At 38.4% G+C, this 23,607-nt stretch overlaps 1 protein-coding gene across 5 annotated transcripts in view; it reads left to right on the top strand.

The window, feature by feature from the left end:
* THSD7B (thrombospondin type 1 domain containing 7B) overlaps window positions 1-23,607 on the top strand; it is a 309,626-nt gene that overhangs the window by 186,701 nt on the left and 99,318 nt on the right. For all 5 annotated transcript variants that reach the window (XM_027695950.1, XM_027695952.1, XM_027695951.1 and 2 more), the window contains one exon: window positions 22,825-23,019. In XM_027695950.1, the coding sequence (XP_027551751.1) occupies window positions 22,825-23,019 (195 nt within the window). The remainder of the gene's footprint in view (window positions 1-22,824; window positions 23,020-23,607) is intronic.

The following is a 23,607-nucleotide window of genomic DNA, read 5'->3' as shown; positions in this document are numbered from 1 at the left end:
TGCATCCATATCAAGCAAGATGAAAGGATGAGTTTAGACATAGGCTCTTAATATTGCATCTACAAAAAATATTTTAAACAGGCATCCCTTAGCTGTATTATCTTGTGTATTATCAATCAGTAATGGCCATATACACTGCTGTTGTTTCTCCTGCAATTATTTTATAGTAACCTATTTATAATGAGTTGTACCATCAAAAAAGCATCAGTGTTACCTTTTTTTTTTGCTCATAATCCAACGGTTCTTATTCCCTCTTTTGCAGGTAGTTAGTATAACTGCTGATTAGCTAAATTAACAGATGTATTCATTATAATTTGAGTTGCAGAATGCTTTTGCAGAGAATTACCAATTTCAGGAGGTACATATTAGAATCCTGTGATAATTTACGGTCTAAAGGCAATGTGATAACTTAAAGTTTGCAAGGAACACGTTTACGGTCGTAAACGCGGAGAAGACTCGCCTGCTTCAGTTCTGGGGTGATATTTTCTGAACAGTGCTCTGCAGTGCAGTCCTGTGTCTAAATCTGTCCAGCTGACAGCAGCTCACCTGTCATCAGCAGCTCCCTCCAATATTAACTTTGCCTGGGAGGACAATGGCACCTTGAGCCTTATTCTGGGTGATGCTGGGGGTTCGTGAGGTTTATCAGTGTTTTTCCTGATGGTACCAGTCTAAGGTAACACAAATGGAGCTGAACTTGAGTGGTCCCAGCCAGAGTCACGGTCTGGAAGACACCTGCCTGGCAGCACTGGGAGCAAATAATTGAGGGGAAGAATAATTACCAGGGTAAAGACAGGAGCTGATCTTGTTTGTTATACATTTGTGAAACAGTTTATCCAGGATGGGATTGAGGTTCAGGGGGAACCTGCCTTTGCGGGATGAAGAGCCTTGGCCTCTTTATCAGCCACGTCTGCCTGGGGCTTCACCAGTGCTATAGGGATGTAGTCACTCTGCATCTTAATGCAAATTCATAAAGGATGTGTTATCTGTGTTGTTACCCTCCTGTCACTGATAATGCAATTTTTAGCTTATAAAGACATGGAGAGTAGTTTTTGGTAAGAAACAACCAAACCAGAATTGATTTACCATTACTTGTTTTTGATAATCTGATTTCTTTCCCTGATGAGGCAGTGGACTGGAGGTCAGGCAATAAGGGAAGTGGAAAGCAGCACAGATAATATTCTCTTGACTTCAGGAAGACGTTGAGTCCGGTCCCACATGATGTTCTCCCATGTGCAATAAGAAAGTACGACCTAGAGAAATGCAGGGTGAGGTTGAGCAACTTGTTGAAAAAAAACATTCCAAGCTCTGTTATCATTATTTGCTGTCAGCCAGGAAGGCTGTTTCAGATGGCTTCCCACAGGGCACATGTGCTCTAGACTGTCTTCAGTGTTTCCACTAACAGTGTGGATGATAACCTAGAGACTACATCTGTAACACACCTGGGTAATTGCAAGTCATGAATGCTTTGAAAGGCAGACCAAAAATAAGTGTTGGATAAATTTGAGCATGCTCTGAAATCAGAAAAGTGAAATTTTCATCAAAGAAAAAAATGTGGAGCACTTGCACTGTAGAAAGTGGGCGACAGTACTGTAGAGGAAAGTCTGGAATTATGGACTATGTGTGAGAGGCATTATACTGTTGTAAAAAAGCACCCATCATAAAATCGTGTATTACTTATGTTTTTCTGCTCATCTCCAAGTTTCTGAAATTTATTCTTCTGTTTCCTAAAATAGAATATGTTAACAGATAATACTCCCTTTTACTTTTTGTTCCATAACACCTTCTGCCACTCTAAGTAGTGACAAACAATTAAGATCAAATAAAAGCACCAAAACTTTCTCTTGGGTAATTCCAATTCCTGTTTTGCCAATAGATTTAGAATAGATTTGGAACCTTTTTGCAAAACACCCAAATTTCATTAACAGAAAGAAATAAGGTATTTAGGAACCTACCTCTGGTGAATAGCAGTGAACAAATTAAAATCTCTTGAACTTAATGAAACTTTACCCTTGATTTTGCATTTAAAACTAATCTTCATTCTTGGTGAGCTCTGTATATCTGCACGCAGGAGTTGGAGAGATTGATCACTGCAGTATAGACATGTGATTACACGAGTCTGGATAGTGTTTATCAGTTCACCTATAGGCTTTGATCTTTACTTCCCAAAGCCTGGGTTTTACTGTAGATTTGGTAGTAGGTTGGTTTCATGCAAAAATGTGTGAAAGTGTTTCACAAAGGGGAAAACAAGGAAAAATTAAGGAGGGGTAGACAAAAATGTAATGCTAATGTCATGTATGCATTCTTAGCCTTCCCTGCACCAGTGACATGAGGAAGATATCCTCATCCAGACAGATTTTCCATGGGATGAATTTTGTTTTTTAACATTAGAATTGACCAGGAGCAGTAGGGAAGGGGAGGGGAAGGGACAGATGAGGCTGTGTGAGATGTGATGGATCAATCTCTCTGACCATTTTAGCTGCCTTTGATATTCCTTCAGTTTAATGTATGAGAAATAAAATCACCTGCTTGTGTAGAAATCATCCTGGGCCAATTTCTTAAAACCTGGTGCTGTAGCAGAGGTGTCTATGTAAATCTGTGTATGGCTGGAGTCTGCAGCTGGGCACTGCTTTGGGGCATGGAAATTCATCCTCATGTTGTATTACATCCCACTGATCTCAAGGTAATATGTTCCCGTAGACCAATTTTTCTTTCTTTGGATGTTAGTTGATAAGACAGGGGGAAGAAAGATTGATACTGATTTTCCAGTGACAGGTTGTTCACAGAAGAGTGATGGTGGACTGCCCTCCTGTTTTTAATGGAGGATGTCAGCAGGCATCACAGGATGCTTAAAACTATATTTCAGCATAGGTCTGCCCTGCTTCCACCCCAGATAGAGCTGCTCCAAGAGTATTTCATAGGTGGTAGGAGAATTGGCATGACATTACTTCATAGACACTAACTAATAGCAAGAGAGACTCCAAGTCATTTCTGTCACTGTAGCCTTATGCCAGCAACATAAAAATTGAGGAGACTCTCAGAGAATTTGTCCTGACAGCAATCTACAGTACAGCATTTTATCCAAAGGCAACTCAATGATCTGTAGACTTCCCGTAAAATAAAGATGATGAAGACTGCATCAGATAAATTACATATATTTGATTTCCTTCAAAACCAGGACAGTATATTCCACTCTGAAGAAGGCAGTAAGAAGGCTCTCTAGCTTAACAACATGCTGTTCTTATCTGATAAACAAACCAAATATCAGCATCTTAATACCACGCACAGCATTTGTTTTCTGGGGGAAATAAAAAGCCTTAATCAAGTAGAAGCCAGAAGGCAGGAACACTGAAAATGCACGCTATGGGCTTGTACCAATAGAGGGATTGTTAAAAGATCAAAATAATGAGAAGTAAAGCAGAGGAACATCAAAGCTTTCCACATTATATATTTCTGTCTTGATTAGGAGGAAAAAGGGAAGAAGGGGGGAAAGAAGGTTTTAGATCAATAGGAAGTGGCCCGGTCACCTCAAAGTCAAAGACAGCACCATCCAAATGTGTACAATTTACAGGAATTGCTGGAGCATCTCAATCATAAAAGTCCCACAGGATCTGACAGTACTCACACCATATTTAACAGGTACAGAGAGAGAGTTGAGATCATCTTATCTGAAGGAAACTCCTTTTTAAATGTAAGGGACGATAGATTTTCATTTTGTCTTTCATCCCTCTGATTAAGTTCAGCTCTCTTTGGTCCTCCCAAGATTTCTTTTATCTAGCGTGTAGTCTGTATGATCTAAGCAACTATCGTTGGCGAAAGTAATTTTTGGGGTCCTTTTTTAAATGATGGACTGTCATTAAACAGAGTACAGTAGATGAAAGAGGTCCAAGGAGAACCAAACCGTGCTGTGACTGAGGAGGATGAAAGGCATAATGAGAGACATAATGAAGAGCAATCTCTCCCTCAAACTGGAGACAGGCCCTTCCAATTATGACTTGTTTTTACTACCAACTTCCAGTGATTTAAAATCCTAGTTATGAGCAGTTGATTCAGTTTTTTCATACAAATCTTGAGAAATTTATATTATGTGAGCAGTAGGCCTGGGTGGTCACACGTCATGGTTTGTGCAGAGGATGTTACAGACTGTAACAGAATCTCTCCTGTGACCATGGGTGGATTGTAAGCAAACCTGATCACACAGCCTTGTGTGCTCTTTATCAGAAACACAGGAGCCACCTCATCCTAAAACTCCATGTTTGGTTCACTTGGAGCCTGAAACACAAGGGTTTCTAATCCTTATTATTTTTATGAGCTCATGTAACTGTCACTGTAACTAGCTATAAAAATATCTGATTTTTTCATGTTCTTTCTAATCTGTTGGCCCCTGTGTATGTCTGGCATACCTCAGTTCAGTGGGTTAACCCTGCAGTGAGTAAACTAGCTTCTTGATGATTTTCAATTTAATTCAATCATCCTTTGTTCTTGAGACATTTGTGTCCTGGTTGGTCTCCTTTTTTATTTGCTATTTTATATAACACTTTCACATCCCTTTTGTGCACCTCTCTGTGTGCAGGCAGGCCCATTCAGTACTGATTTAGATCTACTTTTGCTTTTATAAAATTTTAATTTCCTCCTTGTCACAGTTGTGCTGTTTACAACTCCAAAGACAATTCATGCCAAAGCCGCTGTGGTTCATAGGGAAATTGTTAAAAATTCATCTGAGCTGAGCAGGATAAGATCCAGGTTCCCTGGCAGATGGCCTTAAGGAGAACTTTTCTTCAAATAGACATTTTAAATGGGAAAGCTTGAAGCATGACCAAAAATAAGCAAGTTTATTAAAAAGCTTTTATAGTATTAGTTGTCAGGAGAACACTAGAGATGTTACTCTTTCAGTCTCTACCCAAATAACCTTTCTTGTCCATAATGATCTCATTAACTGGAAAGATGGAGACTGGTCGTTTATTCTTACACTACTGTAGTACCAAAAGGATTTAGTTTGAGAAATGGACAATTCTGTGTTGAAATGCTGATCCTGCTTAAATCAATGAAATATTAAAGGACTCCATCACTTGTTTGGACTCCCCCTTCCCCCACCTCCTCCCCAAAAAAATCAACAAACCGAAATGAACAAACAAAAAAACCCTACAAAAACAACAAACAGAAAAACCAACCGACAAACAAACCCAACTGCTGGTGAAAGGAAAATGGAGATGTTGAAAGGAATGCAGAGTTTGATTTATAGCATGTATTGTTCATTGTCAGACTGCTAAGGTTTGGCCTGTCTGGACAATTTCCTTCAGAGGAGCTTGATAAAAGTTGCAGTTTGCGTTTTCCCTTATTCTGCATTAGTTAGAAATTACTGGAAATTATTGATTCAGGTTTCTTTCAGTAATTGGGAACTGATACTCAACATGAATATTAGCATCCTAAATGGCAGAGCTCATCAGTATGGCTTACTGTAAATCTTCAAGCACAAGATTCTTTTTTAAATGAGACATGCCACAAAGGTGCAAAAGGAGTCCTGATGTCATGTTCGTTGACTTTGAATTTGTATATTAATGTTGCTTCAATCCCTTTATGTCTCCGGTAGAGGTTTTAGACGTGAGATTTCAATTTCAGAACGAATGAGTAACCTTGACTCAAACTGTCTTTCAAAATTCCCAACATCTTTCTTTCAAACAGGTGCACTAAAGTGACAGTAGAATAACTGGAAGTGACAGGGATGCTTATGAAGTGCTTGCACTTGTGAGAATACAGCAGGTGACTGTGAACCGGTCAATATTACATTTGCTTTGGGTGCCCAGTGGTGCTCTTTTCTGTTGGCACTGTTTCTAAATATGTTCAGAAATACTAAAAATACTCTGAAACAAGTCTGATGATCGTGGTTGTAATGTTTCCAAACATTTTTCCTGTTGGAAACACCCCTTCTGCACTTTCCTTAACAGTATTGTCATTTATTTGCTTCTGAAAAGACTCAAGAGAAGACTCTGTCTTCTTTATTTATAATAAATCAAGTGAAACTTCATCCAAAAAATTGGAATTCCCCTGGAATAAAATTACTACACAAGAAAAAACCATTTCTATACCTTGATGGCAATAGATAGTAATGAAAAAAATGTCACCTTCTAACAAAGATTTTTCTAAAGTCAATTTTTTTGCTGGCAGCCGCTGGGTTTGCCAGGTGCGTGCATCATTTATTAAAGGATTGCTGATATTGGCTTTGTGAAATAAGGAAAGTTTGGAATAATATATTCTGATATTTGACAGAGTTTTCCCAAAGTAGGGTATTTTGTAATGTCAAATTTGGATCTTGGATGTGAAGCCTTGTAGCAAATGTTACTTTTTACCGCTTTTCTGATCAATTCCGGTCAGTGCTATCGTTTCTTTTTGACAGTTCACTGAAGTTTCAGCCCTGCAATCATATATTTGGGTTTTTTTGCGATGTGCCCCAGGGTGATTGAAATTTCTCCGAGTTATGTCTTTCCTACTGTCTTTTGGATATTAACTTTCTGCAGCTTTGTTTTTTACTCCACTCTTTGCGTAGGCAAAGGAAGCGCCTGAACTCGAGGCAGGCAGTGCGAGGGATTCTAACAGACCTATTAAAATGTAATAGGCTTGTCGAAGGCCATCTACTTCAGCATCCGTTTAATTCAGGGTGAAGGAGATCAGCACGTCCTCGGGGGATGTGGGACGTGCCAGGGCAGCGCTCCCAGACTCTGCTGTGTGCTTGGAATACGGGGCTTCCGCAGCCACTGCCCTCGCTGACCACGAGCCTCCGCTGCAGGCCTGTTTTTTTCCTTGTGCTCTGGGGGGGCATCTTAATAATAGGTCTTATTAACAATATCTAAGAAAATCAAGCAGAAATTGGTCTGCAGAACTGAGCAGCTACGTGCAGACATGAACTCTTCGGAGAGTTTGGGGGATTCAGCTGTTCTGTCACATTTTAACCCCCAGAACATACGATGCGATCACAGCAGGCATTGTTCAGGGTGCACTGGGGAATCTATGGGACAAATCAGAAGCACCCTTTTTGTAAGAAGTTGCTTTGACCAGCAGGTGCTTTTCCAGGACCACTTTGAAACGTTTGGTTAGTGGAGCACATAAAAAGCACTGCCTGTGAGATGGATGGGTTTTGTGAGGGCTACGTTGCTGATGTAGTTGCACGTGAACAAACCTCCAAACAAACAGGGACAAATTTGTGTTTTAAAATAAATAGATATCTTCAATGCCTACTTTCATGGGGTATAAATTTTCATGTAATCTAAGCACATCTGCTCATAATAATTAACTTCTGTGGTGTATGAAAAGAAAAGCTACATCAGCTCTATGGTGTGGCGAGATGGATTGCTTTCTCTCTGTTCATCATAGTGATTAATTGTGGCATTTATAGGAAGATGGCTGCTTTTTATTCATTTTTGTTTTTAGATCATGTATCTGGCCCTTCGTTTAAGCTTATTTAAATGTTAATACTCTGCAAATCCGGAATGAAAGCATAAACTTTTCAATTTTAAGTGCTTTGATGAGAAACAGGGCAAAATGTGTCTGCTCAAATTGTCTTATCTGAAGCTTTTCAAAGATGCCTGTCTTTCCTAGTGAGCTCAGTTTCACAGGTAAATGTAAATAGTGCGAGTAACCAGGAAAGGAATTTAGAAGGATTATGGAATTTCATTTGACCCTAATTGCTAGTGTTTCCAAGGGGCAAACGTAATAATAATAAAACTTATTAGCAATTTGCAGGTGGTTCTGTGGTTTTGCAGGTGTTACATTTTTCCTGTGAGTGAAATAATCATCTGATGTGTTATCAGAAGTTAAATACACTTAATTCTTGGGTTTTAGTTGAGTAAAATTTGATTATATGCTTTGTGGAATGTAAATGTTCAGGTTTGCAGTGGAAGAAGTAATGGGTATTTGAGTACAGCTGTCAATTAGCACTAACCTGTCGAGTAGGTTGATGAGGAGAGCCTAATGATCCTGCTGTATTTTCTCCCAGTGCAGTCATCATCTGCTTCCACTGCTTGCAAACCAGTTAATATGTGTTGTATAGATGGAGTTCAGCCACAGGTTTTTGTTGGTGTTGAGTTTGCCCAGTCAGAATGGTGGAAGCAAAAGAAATGAAGTGTGGAATGCATTTATTGAGCAAAAGTCTGAACCTTGGGTAAAGTTGCAGGAGGAGTGTGCAGAATTTGGTTTACTGTTTAAAAATCTTTCTGGGTTGCTCAAATCATATTGATTAAATGATAAACAAAGTACTTTCTTGAAATCTCACAGTTACTGGCATAAACTCCCCGATTGAATTATGTGGCAAACAGAACACTATAAGGGAAAATGTCTTTACCAGTTACAGTTATATCTTTTTTTAAGGATTTCTTATTAAAAATTTCATCTCAGGGTTTTCTCAGAAGATAAACTAGACTCAACAAAGAAGTTAATGCAAAAATAAGCTATTGCAGTGGCATCAATGAGCAGATACAATAAGCAAATAAGCAATTTGCAGATAGAGAGTCAACATCCCATGAAATGTTTATAAAAGTAATATTTAAGATCTCATAAAATCAAATTGTGTTCAGATACAATAACAAAAGTCAGTAATAAAACAGTGGTGAATCAGTCCTAGAGATTATCATAATGCAAAAGGCTCTATTCAATTTCAGGGGTTTTCTTTAGTGCTAAGCATACTATATGTTTTTATGTCATCTCCACCCAATCTTTGCTTACCCAGTTGCTCATGTTTAGAGCACACACATCCAAATCAAACTGCTGGAGGCATGTGTTTTTTGATGCAATATAATTTAATTATTAAGAGAGTCTTTTAGGATTCACGGTGCTGAGCATTTTTAGGATTTTTTGTCCTCGAGGAAACAAGCTATTCTAAAATGAGGCTGCTGTTCTTAATTTTCTTCCCCTGTGTCCATCAATCTATTACAGAAAGAAAGTTGATGTATTTAACTTTTATCCTTTTTTTTTTTTAAATAGTTGTCTCTGCTAAATGACGATTTGTCCCAGTATCTTTGTGCAAATCAAAAATAAGCTGATGCTCACTTCTGGCACATCAAGATCAGTTTATCTAAGTTTGCTAGAGCTGGAATTCATTAGGACAGACATTTGAAATAGCCAGCTTATCCTTGATAGCCCTTTCCCTGAAAGGAAAGCCACTCCTGGGATTGCAACTGACCCTCTCAGTGAAGGGTGGTGCAAGCTTGGGCCAGTTTTTGAGGAAGTGGGTAGGAGAGGGGGCAGCGCCTGGTTTTTACCACATTTGCAGGAGGATCCTTTGTTGCCTTTAATGCCTGTTTCTAGTTCTGATTTTGCATGCTTGTGCTGCAGCCTTCTGCTAATCCTTAGGAACCTGACCTAATTTTCACCTTGTTTTTTGTTTGAGGGCAGTGAATAGCTTTTGGCTGAGCTTAGCTGATCTCTCCTACTCCAGCTTATCCCCACCATGGTTGTGCCCATTCTCTGATAGGAGAGCTTTCACTTTTCTCTTTTTTTTCTGAACTGCACCCTTCTTCCACTTTCTTTTCCCTACCAGCCCAGCCTTCCAGGACACCTTAGTTAGATATATTTATATGAATGTATTAATCTACCTGTCTGTCCCAGCTGTTCTCCATTGGTTCCTCTTTATGGCTTTTGCTCTATCTGACTGGAGTTTACTCTGTCTCCACCCTGACAGACCAGATTTTACCAGTTGTTCTTTATAGACTATTCCAGAGATGGAAAAGATGTATAATTTGTAGATAAAATAAAAAATGTCACCTAGCATTTATATGTTCTTTCAGAGGAGCTGCACCCTTTTTATGTTACTATTCCAGTCATGTGAATTAACCTGTTAAATATTGGCTACAACGTGGTTTCAATCAAAAATATATGTTATTATGATAACTGTGTGAACATTTTCAGTCTGATTTTAAGGCTTTGGTGAGTAAGTATATCCTTATTGTGAAACCTTAGTTGTCTAAGGTGAAGTATGATAAGAAAATGATGGAGGAGCTGTCATAACTTGGGAGAGGGATGTGAGTGCCTCATTGGGCACAGCCTCTGCATTTCACGTGGTGTAGGTACATTGGGCAGCCAACTTGTGGGGGACAAAAATCAGGTCCCATTTCTTCATTTCCTTACGTAAATTACTCTAAAAATAATTGTTTAATGCTGGCAGCGGGTATCTGTTGTTTGCTATTTGTTCAGTGTTTTTGTGGGTGTAGCAGACTTTGTGTTGATAAAGAATAATTTGATTTTCGAATGTGATTCCATATAACGTGTTTGTTTGAGATTGTTACTGAAGAGTCCCACTGTAACCATAATGGAAAGTGTATTAAACTTCATTTTAAACATATATGATAGAAAGGTAGATAAGCATTTGAAACATTAGAGTTAAGCATTTCTTCACTTCTTCACAATCTTTACTCATTCTTTATTTTGGAGAGAACTGTCAATCTTGCATCTTCTAGCTTAAATGTAACCCATGTACACTCCAGTGTACACTTATTTTTTCTGGAATAATTTTATATGGCAATGTGAAATGAGCTTCTCTTATATTGGACAATGTAGAATCCAAGAATCTGTGCAAAGCACCATATGATTCTCAGAGTTTTTTATTTTGTGTTTATCGTATTGGAAAAGATTGTAGTCTCATCAAGACTTCTCATTTATTGGTAGCAGACACATCAGTATTGGCAGCTCATCTTTTTTTTTCCTTTTTTATTAGAAAAACCTTACTGCATTTATTGAGTAGAGAAAAAAATAATATTTTCTTTTTTATATGGGTACACAATTCTCATCACAGGAGATAACACTATAGTTTGGGATAGTTTTTTTAAGCTTCCATGTGTTTTTACAGTTGGATGATTACCTAGGCCAGTGGGTTAATAGTTAAAATAGCCATTTTATGCATTTCTTCATAATTTTCAAAAACTAGAGAACACCTTTTTTTTTTAATCTTGTTGTAATTGGTAACTTTACCCCTAGTACTTTTCAATACTTTTTTCTTTACCTTTTGAAAAAGTCCAATTTTGTGTATGTTGTTAACCATACACCTTCAGTATGTGGTATTTAATTTAGTATTATTTTGGTACTTCTGATCCTTACATGGAAGGCTTTGAGGATGTCTTTGGTTCACACACCTAATGCTTTATGAGGCAAACAAATCAGTAATGCAAGCTTTGTAGTCAGTGTGCTACATAATGACCTAGTCATAATTTTTGAATTGACGGTCAGCACATATTAAATCAGATCATCTGTTTGAAACAGTTGTATTTCTTAAGCTGCATTTGACAGTTCATAATCTTATCTGTGAGAATTCCTTTCTCCCTTCATCCTGCCTCAAAAACAATATCCATGCAATTGAACTTTTGGTGAAAGTCAAGGTCACAGCTTTGGAATAAAGTTATATAAGGGAATTGCCTGTCTTTGTGTTGAAAAGGTGAGTAAATCAGAAGTACTGATATGGTAATCTAAATCTACAGTGTGTTCTCTTGCATTTTATAGAAACAAAATGATAAGAAGTTTTCTTGACTTTTAAAAACTGTTCTTAGTGAGGCTTTCTTGAGAAAGTGTCTTAACCTATATGGATTTAACCCTGCACTTAAAAAAAAAAAAAATAAAAAACCCCAGAAATGGCAGTAAATTATAACATCCATCCATCTATCTATCTATAGATGCCAAATCACACAACTTTTCAGGAATGACAGGAGTTAGGAGCCCGAGGGCCTTCTTGAGGAAAGAGGTGTGCTTGGAGTTGAGTGAGGGGCTGCTGGACACTCCCAGCCTCTCAGGCTATGATTCTCCTTCAGATTCTTTGTTCTTTTTCTATGTTTCATCCTTTTCACTGCTGGTTCGTTTTGAACTGTGGGCAAAATTATTTTCAGACATGGCTCTTGTTTAATTCCCTCTTACTGCATTTTTTTTTTTAATACACATCAATGAGATCTGCTGATGTTAGGTGAAGAGCCAGTAAAATAAAAATCAAAGTTGCTTCCAGGGATCCTCCTCTTCCTTATTTGTTGATTCAAACTTTCCAGCTTAATCGATATCTTCTTTATTCCTTGTTCCAGTCACCTTATAGGCCTGAATGAAGGCAGTGGTTTTCATAGCATCTTGTATGTTGTTGCTAAATTGTTCATTAAGTGAAGAACTGACATATTACACACACCATCCCCCATACTTCCTCATTAGTGTGGCCTTGATCTACTGGAGACTAGTGTTACCTTCAGGGGATTTTTCTTTGGGGGGCTGTGGAGATATGTAATAAATTGTCTTTTTTTTTTCCTGAAATGAATTATGCATTATTCTGAGTAAGTGAAAACCATGGATGAAATATTGGCATTTAATAATGTAATGCCAGAACCTCCTGGCATAAAGTTTCATAGCTAGACCAATATTTAAGCTGTTGAGCAACATTATTGCTCTACTAAACCTCCTCATTTCGCCCGTCTCTCTGCAAGACCTACTATTGCCTCAGGCTGTAAATGGAAGATGAGGTTTTATTATAAGTCTCCTGGATTAGGTACACAGGAACCACACTGGCTGACGCTGGCTTTGATATATATGAGCAAAAGTTTATATAGTCATTTTTGCTGTTTCTATTCTAAAAGTTAATTAACTGATAAGATATAACCCTGCAGCATGGGCCTTCAAATAGGACAAGACAAAGTTTTAAAGAGAAATTGAGACAAAGGTCTGATCCGACAAATGATCTCGGAAAGGCAAAATGCCAGTGCAGTAGCTCAGGGAGCCTCCCAGTTCTGTAGAGCTGTACAGTCTGAATTTATTTGGCCCTGCCATGTCAAAGTTGCTCACAGACACAAATTGCTATGGGTTCTTGCTATGCTGTATTTACACTTTGATTATAGCAACAGCAAGACTTAGTCTCCCAAGTACAGCACATTTGTATGAAAAGTTCCCTTTCCTTTGGGCTTCTGATGAATTAAAAAGCTGCTATTTACTGTTTCTTTGAAATACACACTTAAAATTCCAAATATCAGTTCTTGCCTCTGAAAAGGGAATGTGATGTGAATCTTGATGAATCTTCAAAGTATTGAGTTGGTTCTGCATTGAATTTTATTTCCAAATAATTTATTCTAAAATGGAAGAATTACCACTTTGGGAAATTTTGGAAGTCCCTCTGGTTATGTCCTCTTGGTTTTAAGGGACACGGTAGTGCTGGGCATAATTGAGAAGAAAGGGTCAGATATTCCTCCAGGCTTCGTGTCACTGAGGCAACCTCAGGTCTGAGTTACTGATGTGCTCCTTAATGATGCCCTCCATGGCTGGGTCCTGCCTCTCCAGAGGTAAGCACGGCTCCTGATGCCCTGTGTGGACACTGAGGACTTCCCAGGGGTGTGGGGGGTGTTTCTGCCTTTACAGGAGGAGGAAGCTGCTGGTAAATGAGCCAGGAGAGGCATGTGAACTAAATGGTGGGTTCACTGTTGCTGCACTGGCAGAGTATGAACAGCCACCTTCACTTCTATGAAATTTTATTCCAAGTTAATTTCCAAAGATGACCTTCCCCTGCTTTAAGTGCTCTTCAATTTAAACCTTTGATGTTGTAATGACAATTGGCAGAAACCTTCTGCATCCAGAAAGATTCACGCACGGAGCAATTTTATGGGAGAAACGGCTCTGAGCTCCAGCAAAGATGAACAAAACTTCACAGGTGAAAAGAGGGTATAAGATGAGAATCAAACTGATAATTTTATTATAAGCAAGATTAAAATGGTTTTTACTGTAAAGACTGTAATAAAAGGAAATGTAGTGTAGTGTCCTAGCCAGCTCTACCCTGGGGTTGGCTAGAATGAAGCACATGAAGATTAGCTAAAAATACTAACAATATTCCAGTAGGGTGGAAAGCATTTCTAGGTCTGATGCAATTTAGTTTCTGTTGTATTAATTTGTTTTTATTGCATTGGGTTGCTTTTTTCAGTTAAATAAATCATAAATTATGTGATCTGAACCAGTGGTAAAGAAACCACAAAAAAGAATTTTTTGTGTCCAAATATTGTATCTGTTATAGATGAATGATCCTGTTGTGATCAGTCAGTGTTTGGATTGTGTAATTGCTTTAGAAACAAATGTTTGCAAACAAATGCTTCGTTCATAGAAGAATCATTAAAAAGAAAGTGTAATAGGATCTGTTTTCCTATTGAAATAAATGTGAGTTTTCCCATTGTTTCAGCAGGAATACAATCTGCTTTATAAACCCCCCTCAATTATAACAATTTAGTGCAAACTTAAGATAAGTAGCAGCAGCTAAATAAGAAATGTTTCTTTCTTTTCTGCCTGTAAGAAAGGAAAAGAAGATCACTGTATGGAAAACATAACATCCTGTAAGATATCTACCTTTGCATCTTCTCTGATCTTCTGCTTTGTTTTTAAGAGACTAGAAAGAGAAAGCAAATAGTCCCTTAAGATCTGCTAGCTTCAAAAAGAGAGTAAAAAGGAACATACTAGCAGTGAGAATGGTCTGAACAGCAAATCCAAGGAAAGATGGGTGTAATTATTTTTGTTATTCTGAAGAGGCAAATCTATTGGATCTGCTTCACTCACACACACAAAAAAAGTTCATTTAGCATGACCCAGGGGAAATACCACTTCTTATACTTATGGGAATTGGTGTCTTTTCTATGCTCAGATTAGAAATATACCCTTCACTGTCTTGGACTGTTAGGCTCTTTTGACAAATTTGGATGTCTTTTTTTGGGTTTGTCTTCTTTTTCTTTTTTCCCTCCAAAGAAAGGATGCCCTGAGGTGGGGTTTCTGTAAAACACTTTTTCCCTGCACAGTAGGAATGTTTAGGAAGAAGTATAAAATGCCTTTCTGGGTGTATAATTTATACATTATGTATACATGTATGGAACTCCCACACATCAGAGTGTGACTTTGCTCTTACTGGGATTCCAATCTGCCTACTTAGTTTTCCCACTGGGTAAATCTCCTGAAAGGCCTCAAACATTTAATTTTTCAGGGTTGTGGGTGGGAAATTTTTCACAATCTCTTTCTGCCTCTCTCACCTTTAATCTAAGTACAGTGTCTTTACTGTACTTCGACAGTGCTGACCCTTCAATCTCAAGTCCAGCATCTTTATTTTCTCTCATAAGGTGGACAATATTATATGATGGCTGCAAGATACTTAATTTAGATAACATGAATTATTTGAGCATGTATTTCTGTTAGCTTCAGTCAAGGTAATTTTAGTTGTTTTATCAGTTTTAGGCCGGAGATGAGTAGCCAGACTTCAGACCTCAAAGCATTTAGTATTCTTATCTGTTCTTTAGAAAAGTGATAGTTGAAGTGAAAAGTTTTATGCAGGACCATATCTGCAAGATCCATTGGTACTTAAGAAAACTTTGAGAGTAGTTTCTGCGAGAGGAATATAGATGAGGATGAGTTGAAAAGTTGTTGAAGGGCCGATGTATGTCTGCAGTCCTGGTCCCTGAGAAGGGGTCAAGGGCAGTGAGAGTTTTGAATACCAAAATGAGAGAAGCCAGAGCTGGGGATTGGGGAGCTGAGGTGAAAGGGTAAATTCAGGTCTGTAGGTCTTACCTTGGACCACAATGTTTTAAATATGCTCTTGGGGCAGTTGTGAATATTTTGGTATGTTAGTGTTATGTTCTGGATTTAGTATCTGTGCTTTACTGTAAAGGGAGAGATGGAGTAAACTGGCAGAGTGTCTTCCTTCCAGGGCAAGATTCCACATGTATTCTCCTAACCCCACAAAAACCAATGTTTTCAATGCCTAATTACTTGAAAGTTGATACAAGTGGAAAATTTTAAATTTTATCAAAACCAATGCCAAAAAAATTCAAACTGAAATGGGCAAGTTTACAGAGCTGTCTTCTGAGACTTCCCAAGGCTGAGTTTGCCATGGGAGTCAGCTGCAGTGTTGAATGAACTCTCTGCTGCCATTGTGAGAGATGACCATGGGATGCTACCAAAAACTGGACCTGACTGGAATAAAACAGGTTGCATGAGATTCTAAGTTCATCCAGCTGCCACTAAAACCCATGTCCAGGGAATGTATAACTGAGGAAGAGCTTTCAAAAGAAAGTCAATGATTGCTAAATCAGCGATTTTCCAACTTGAGTTACTAGAAGTACTGTAAATGTTGTTTTTGTTTTCCATTTCCTCTCTCTTGTGTTATATGGCATGCTTCATTCTCTGTATTTACTGTCATCTCAATGTGTGTATTTATAACAGGATGTCTTAGTTTTATTTTCAAGTGTGCAATAAATAATTTATCTTAAATATAACTTGATGATAGCTACAAAGAAATTGAACTTGAGTAATTTTAGTAATTGTGGGCCACAGAAAGAGGAAAAATATAAGCATATTTTTGTATTTTATGTTCTCTGAAAGGAGCATAATTTCTATCATTAATCATCTTATGCACTTCCATTGATTTTCTTTTTAATAGAAAATGAAAGTAAAGCCATTCAAAACCTATAATAACGTTAGGAAAAAAAGGGAAAAATTGTGAAAGATTCTTTAGACTGATTGTATAATGTAGAAGCACTCAGATTGCAGTTATTCTCTGGCCAGAGTAAATTTGAAACATTAAAAACTCATATTGTTTTGTCTTTCTGGCCAGGCAGAGTATGAACCCCTTAGAATAAGAAAACCCTTGTATTAAAACAGTGCTCAACATTAATGTATCAATCCTGTATTCTGCATTCACTGTGTGGGTGTCAGGAGGAATGGGCTTTATAGCAATGTATTTTTCTCCTACTTCTCCTCAAACAGTGGTTCAGTTCACAGATGAGGAAGAATAAAACATCAGGTCACACAGCTTGGCAAAACTGACATGTGCAGCTCAGCTCTTGCAGCAGTTCTAGTCCTGTATTCCAAACCCAATGATTGATCACCTCATCCATAAGTATCAAAGAAAAGTTGCACTTTAAGGAGTTATTTTAGATGGAACAGAGAGAAGTGAGTCCAGCTGAAGGCATTAAGTGGCAGAGGCTGCACTGGAGGTGGCCCCAGAGACCTGTAGCTGGGGCTGCTTTTGAGGCTCCTGTGCCTACATTAACCCTTTTTTTCCCCCCCGTCCATGTCTTATTGTGCAAAGGCTGCGGGGAAAAACTAACCTAAAGAGCAGCTAAAACATTGACCTTTAACTTGAGAAGGATGTTCACAGTTGTGCATGCTTTTTTTCCTTCACTTCTATCTCAAACTTCTGCCTTTTCCCCTGTTACAATTTCTTCTCCATGCTAATGCTCTGCACTTAACTTTTCTGCCCACTTCTTCTGCCACCCCTTTTCATGCAAATCATTTCAGTTGCTTTCCTTTATCTATTCAGCTGGTATTTACCATCTTTATTGCATCCCAACCTCATCTTGGGCTCCTCTTGTTTGTTTATAGAGCAGGTTGGTGGGAATCTGTGTTTATTCAGTGCTCTGTTTGCTTGGTGGCATTTGTTAGCCCTTTAGCACTACTGTCAATATCATTAATAATTACAAAATGCGAAACTGGTGACCTCAGAGACAGTTTTCCTCATGCATAACTGGTTGTTCCAGCTCTTCCTCAGCTATTTTTACTAGCTTTGTGTCTGTGATGTCCTTCCTGGAATCATTTGTTCTTTTCTTCAGATTTACTTTCAACATTTATCTTACAGTTTGTTCTGTAAGTCCAGACATTGGACACATTTCCGTGCAGGGAGTGCTACTGCATCCAAGGGCTGGAGTTGAGTGTATATTTATGTCCTTATGGACTCAGGGCCTTAGACTTAAACCTGAGTCTCAGCAGAGCCTTATGTTATGTCTGCTATTATGTCTGCTTCTGGTCTCCTATAATTAGGGTTGTGTTAACATACCAAGAAAAACCTAAATGTTCCACCTGGGATTTTGAAGCAACTCATTGTAACTGTAAAGGAGCGTCAATATAGAAAATAAATGAGATCGCTCTGAGTTATGAGACTATTCTTATAGTCAGCAAGTCTGGACTCTTAAATTATTTCCCTTTTTTTGAACGTATTACCCCGTAACTTCTTTTTCACTTATAGTTAGTGATATGTGTAAGAAATTATACGTTATTATATTGGGATACCTAGAATAATTATGCAACACAAAATGAGATTTATTCTGAACATGGAGAAGGAAGAAAAGCTATATTAAAATAATTTCTTTAACTTTACGTGCTGGCTTTGATTTTTCACACATATTTGGAACTTGAAACCAGGGAAGATTGTTACCCTTTTGTGCCTACAGCTCTTGGATGTTAGAGCTCTTGTCTAACGTCATAGCTCATCCTGTTTTTCCTGTACTAATTACAGCCATTTGATTTGCACTACTGCATAGCTTTAGTTTCTTTGGCCTGAGTGTACCTTCTCAGAATTATCAGTCATTGTTTTCTGATGTTCTAATGACATTTAATTCCAGAGTTTTGAAAACGCTAATTTAGTTTTCACAAATTGAATGTGCCACAGTACAACATAATTTTACTGGTTCACGTTTGATACTCTCACTCTTTAGCTGTTTACCCTTTGGAATCTGTTGAAATGCATTTTTAAAGGAGAATTGATTATAACTTTGGTAAATGAATATGATTGCAGCGGCTGTCTGTAATTGGATTTTTACTTAAGAGGAACTATATTTATGTTATCTTTCCTTATTGGATGCAACGCTGTGCCTATAATGTTTCATTTTCAATACACTTCTTTTTGCCAGGACCATCTCTAGTGCTCTTCTAAGTCAGGCCTGTGCACCTGAGGGCACCTGAGTTACCCCAGTTTGATGCTGACATTCCTCTTTGGTGATGATGGAAGGAAGGGTGCCTTCAGCGCCTCTGCAATTTGACAGAGTACAAACATTTGATTTCACCATCTAAAAGTTTATAGAACAAGTGTCTGCTATTTACTTTCAATTTGAGAGAAATGTAGTTAAAGAATATAGCTTCCATATGCTTCTGTGTACCATATGCCAAGGTGCTGGGATGCAGACATGCTCTTGTGGGTGGAAATATAAAGCCAGAAGACAGAGACTGTCGCACTGAATATCCTGTTACCAGTCCTTGTTCAGTCTCCCAACAGGACCCTGTGGCAGCAGAAAGGGAAACTTCCTCCCCAAGCTGTACATTTAACACTTGACTGATGCCTTGAAGCAAAGCAGTTGCATCTGCAGTATTTTCACTGCTCATATTAATTGCTGAGTTAGGTTGGCACCTTCACAGATGTATCCACATGGTCTGTTAAACAATTCCAGCCATTCCCTGCAAAAAAACTATTTTCTTTTAGCCTCTTAAACCTGCCTGCCTTTCAATTTAATTAATGATCTTGTGTTTATCATTACAAGAGAAGGTGTAATTTTTTTTAATTATTTTTATGCCAGCAGTTCTTTTTATATCAACAGAACTGCATCAAAATGTCATCCCACAATTTGGCCCCAAGTGTTTAATTCCAGTTTGGTGGTGTTGATTGGTGGTAATAAAAAAGAATAGCGGGAGTTGAAAAGGAAATCCTGCATTTCCCCACTTTGTGGGAATCAATATTATAATTTGAAAGCCTTTATCTGGCAGTGTCCTGTTATTAGCTGTTTTATTCATATGTTTGTGTCCATTTTAAATGCTGCAGAGATGGTAGAAATCACACATTATGTCTAGGAGGGATTTATTACTCTGATTTTTTTTTTTCTCAGTGCACAGGGCTGCAAATGGACTGCATTTACTCTCCAGTGGTATCCCCCTTAAAAAAACAAAACAGATGTTGACATAGCAGAAATGGCTTTGCGGTATGAGTTTATTTAAAACCATTGTGACAGAACTGAGGATTAAGGGGAAATATTTTTTATGCAACATAAACCACATATGAGCCAAACCAATCAGTAGTTCGAAACCACTGAGGATAAATAATTTTACTTTCCTGGAGGTTCACTGAAAACAAATTTCTCTCATTCTCTTTCCAGAAGTGCCTGTATATGAAAATATTTTTCTCTTAGAAGTTAAAGCTAACTAAATTGGGAAGTAAGTTTGCAGCAGGCAGAAACAAGGGGAATAGTTCCCAACTGAACCACTGGCACGGCCCCGTCATCTCTGCTGCTTCCTGCCCACCCCTTCTCAATCTATTAAAATGCCCTAAATGGGCTTTTGTTTTATTATTTAATTTATTTTAGCAGTTCGTGCTGCTCACCTCAAGCGTGGTTGTAAGCATGTAGCAGAAATGCTGCTATCGCTGCGAAGATCAGACCCATTAAGCTCATGCTTTTGAAGATAATTCAGTTTAGACTGAAGAAGTCATGCACTGGCATAGTTTCGAAGGTGTTTGCAGGCTCTTGGGTGGAAATGAATTGCCTCCTAATATGACTGAAATGCCCTGTGTTGCTTCTGAGGAGGTGTGGGGTATGTAAGGGTACCAGATGCTTGTGGCTGGCATTTAATGGTGTTATGTGAAATAAAGAGTGCCTGCTCTCCCCACAAAGTGACATGGATGCAGGTCAGGTCACCTCAGAGGTGCCCACCAGCTCAGTAATAACACTGATGGCCTTGGGAAGTGCAGAAGTCCAGGAGTGTGGGAAGCAAGTGAAGTGTTTGCTCTCCAGAGCCAGTATTTTAGGCATCAAGAAAAGCTTTTTGGATTCCTTGCTCTCTGGCTACTGCCTTCTTGCTGGCACAGAGGCTTTGTTGCTCTCTCAGGAATGACTGGATGGAGTTACATGATCTGCACTTAAAAAAATTCCTAAAGTAGAGAAGAAAAGCAATTCTGTATTTTCAACCACCCTAATCACATCACAGGAGATCGTCCTTAAGGTCTTATGTCTCTTACTAGACTATCCATTATATTTTCTTTTCAACTCCTTCTTGTCTCCATGCTTATACATCTATAATGCACTATATTATTTGCTGTTTTAATTCAACTTTGCTCTACCCATGTGTCTGTTGTCACCAATTTCTTTAAGCTCTGTGATCTCTGGCAAAGATTTGCCCTGATCCTATATGTCCTGATATATCCATCTATTTTAGCATCCAAATAGGCTCAGCGAACTCAGTGAATTATTCGTATGCTGAAAACCATGAAAAATAATTTTTTTATTTGCTATACAATCACAAGTCTGGCTGCATGGGGTTGGCAGTGCAGGGTGGTGTTCATGTCCCTGCCAACAGATGCAGTGATGCTGAGAAGATGGTTTGCATATCCTTGGCCAGACTTCACGTGGACACGTCTGTGTTGCCAAATCTATGGTGTCCTTGCTGAAGGTAATGAGGCTACACAGACCTTGGGCATCAGAGTCTATTACTTGTTTAACCTTCCTGAAGAGGGCAATTACACCACGTCCCCATACAGAGCCCTGACCTCTGTCCTTGCCCTCCCGTAATTGAGAAGGGGAACGGCTCCGAGTCTGACTGCCGGAGTTGGGAGCTAGGGAGGGTCACGGGATTGAAAGTGAAAGGCAAGGATCAGCAGTTTAGAGGTAGTTATTAATATGCTGATTTGCTGTCACTTGAGTCTAAAGAGACTTTTAACAATTGCTTGCCTTTTACATGCTCTTCAAAATGCTGATTTTTTTTTCCACAGAAATCTAATTACATTTTAATAGGATGGTTTTTTATTTCCAGATGGTTGCCAACCCACCTCTTGCTCCCATACAGTACTGTAGTTAAAACCCCAAAATCATGTGTATTCATTGCAGTTACACCCCAGTAAGTCCTTTAACTGCAAGAAAACAGAGTTCTTTTTCCCTTTCTCTTCATGCACTCCTAGTCACATTAAGTGCTGGCAACAAGGAAAACTATATGCAGCCTCAGAAACCTGAATTATTTAGCAATCGTCATAAAGTAATATCACAGGTTGTTAAAGTTAAATATTAAAATCTGGATTAAATAATTTCATCTTCAGTGCCTTTATGATACAATGTGTGGACTTGCCTGAAATCAGAGAGCTCGACGTGACTAAAGTATTGTGGCCAAATTCAGTTCTTTACTCTGTCCCTGAGTTCGTTACTTTAATCAAGTCATGACCTTCCTTTGCTTTGTTTAACCTACACTGTAGGGTATAAATAGCCTATAATCTCGGAGATTTTGTGAGAACTAATTATTATTAATGAAATTAAACACTTCATGATATGCAGGCTATTTTTATTTATTATAATTACTTATTATAAATTCACTGAAACTTTAGCAACTTTTGTCCTAGGCTTCCTTTCACTCAAATTTATACATTAAATACTTTTTTTTTCCATCATGGCTATACAGTGCCAATATCCACCCTGAAAAATTAATCATTACAGTCACAAAAAGGTCAATGGACGGAGAATGGGAGAGTGGAAGAGGTAGCACAATATTTAGGGAGCTCAGTTTGGAGAGGCCAGACCTTGTATTTACACCTTGCTGCAAGAAGCATTTAGCTGTAGCTTCTGCTGCTCAGTCATTCCCTTAAGCTGAAATATGGAAAAGATGACAGTTTTAGAGAAGGAAGCTTTCTCTTATAGTTTTTAATTTTTTTTTTCTTACTTTGAAGCAGTTTCAGTTCCATGAGTAGCATGTGAATCCTGGCCTCAACCAAATATGTTTTCTGGCACATATCCACAGTATTACATGTTTTGTTGCTTGGTTGTACAATGTGTCATTGGTTAAACTGTTGCCGCAACCCTTTAAAATGACCGCCTCCTTGAAAATACTGAATTTATTATCACCATTCTAATAACACACTGCTCAAATAAGAAAGTGTCTTTATGGTTTTGTGGAGCTCCTAGCACATCTTTGAGTGACCCGTGAATAATGACTAGAAACAAATCAGCTTTATTCTGTTAATCCAGGAGAGTGAATCTCACACAGAACACAGGGACTGACTGCACTGGGTATGATACAATATATACAAGAATCTAAAGATATCTGTGCCTTTCCTTTCAGCTGTCACGTGCCTGTCAGAGCAGGATGGCCCTGCCGATGTTGGTGACTGCGTGCAGTGGGCAGGAGCGATGCCATCCCCTGTCCAGGAGTGCCTCATTCCCTGCAAAGATGACTGCACATTTACCCCCTGGTCCAAATTTACAACCTGCTCATCTGACTGTGAAACAACTAGAAGCAGGAGACGGTCACTCACAGGTGATATATTTTATAATATTTATCTGATGGTGATACTTGTGATTAATGCTCTCAAATGTTGCTGGACTGATGGTGGGGTTGTGGGAAAATCCAGAGTAGTTATCACCCTTAATTGATTTTTGATTGTGGTCATCGCCTGCCTTATGCACATACATTTTGGAATGAGAATAATGCAGGAAAACTCACTGGTGGAAAGCTGGTTTTAGATATAAACCAGTGACCACTCTTTGTGCAATTGTGACCTGTTAATCTGGGAAACATGCAGCAAACACCTGTACAAGAGTACAAATCAGTGTGATTTTCTGTTTAAGACTGTTGAAATCTGAAGGAGATTTGAAACTGGCTGTTTTGTGCTCAGCAGTATTCCATAGTTCAACAGGGCAAATTAATACCATGAGTAGAGAAAAAACAGCACCATTTAGAACAGTTTTGTTCAAAATTTTCTATGTATTATTAAACTCACCAGTTCAAACCATTTCATGGAGCAGTCTCCCATACTTGCTGTTGTGGTTTGTTATTATGTTATTTGAATGCTGACCAAACTGAAAAGCTTTAAAACTCCTTAACATTAATAGCTTGGAACTGCTT

This window comes from Neopelma chrysocephalum, unplaced genomic scaffold (assembly GCF_003984885.1).
Source record: "Neopelma chrysocephalum unplaced genomic scaffold, ASM398488v2 Primary Assembly neopelma1_103b, whole genome shotgun sequence".
NCBI lineage: Eukaryota > Metazoa > Chordata > Aves > Passeriformes > Pipridae > Neopelma > Neopelma chrysocephalum.
This window is presented reverse-complemented; position numbering and strand designations above follow the sequence as displayed.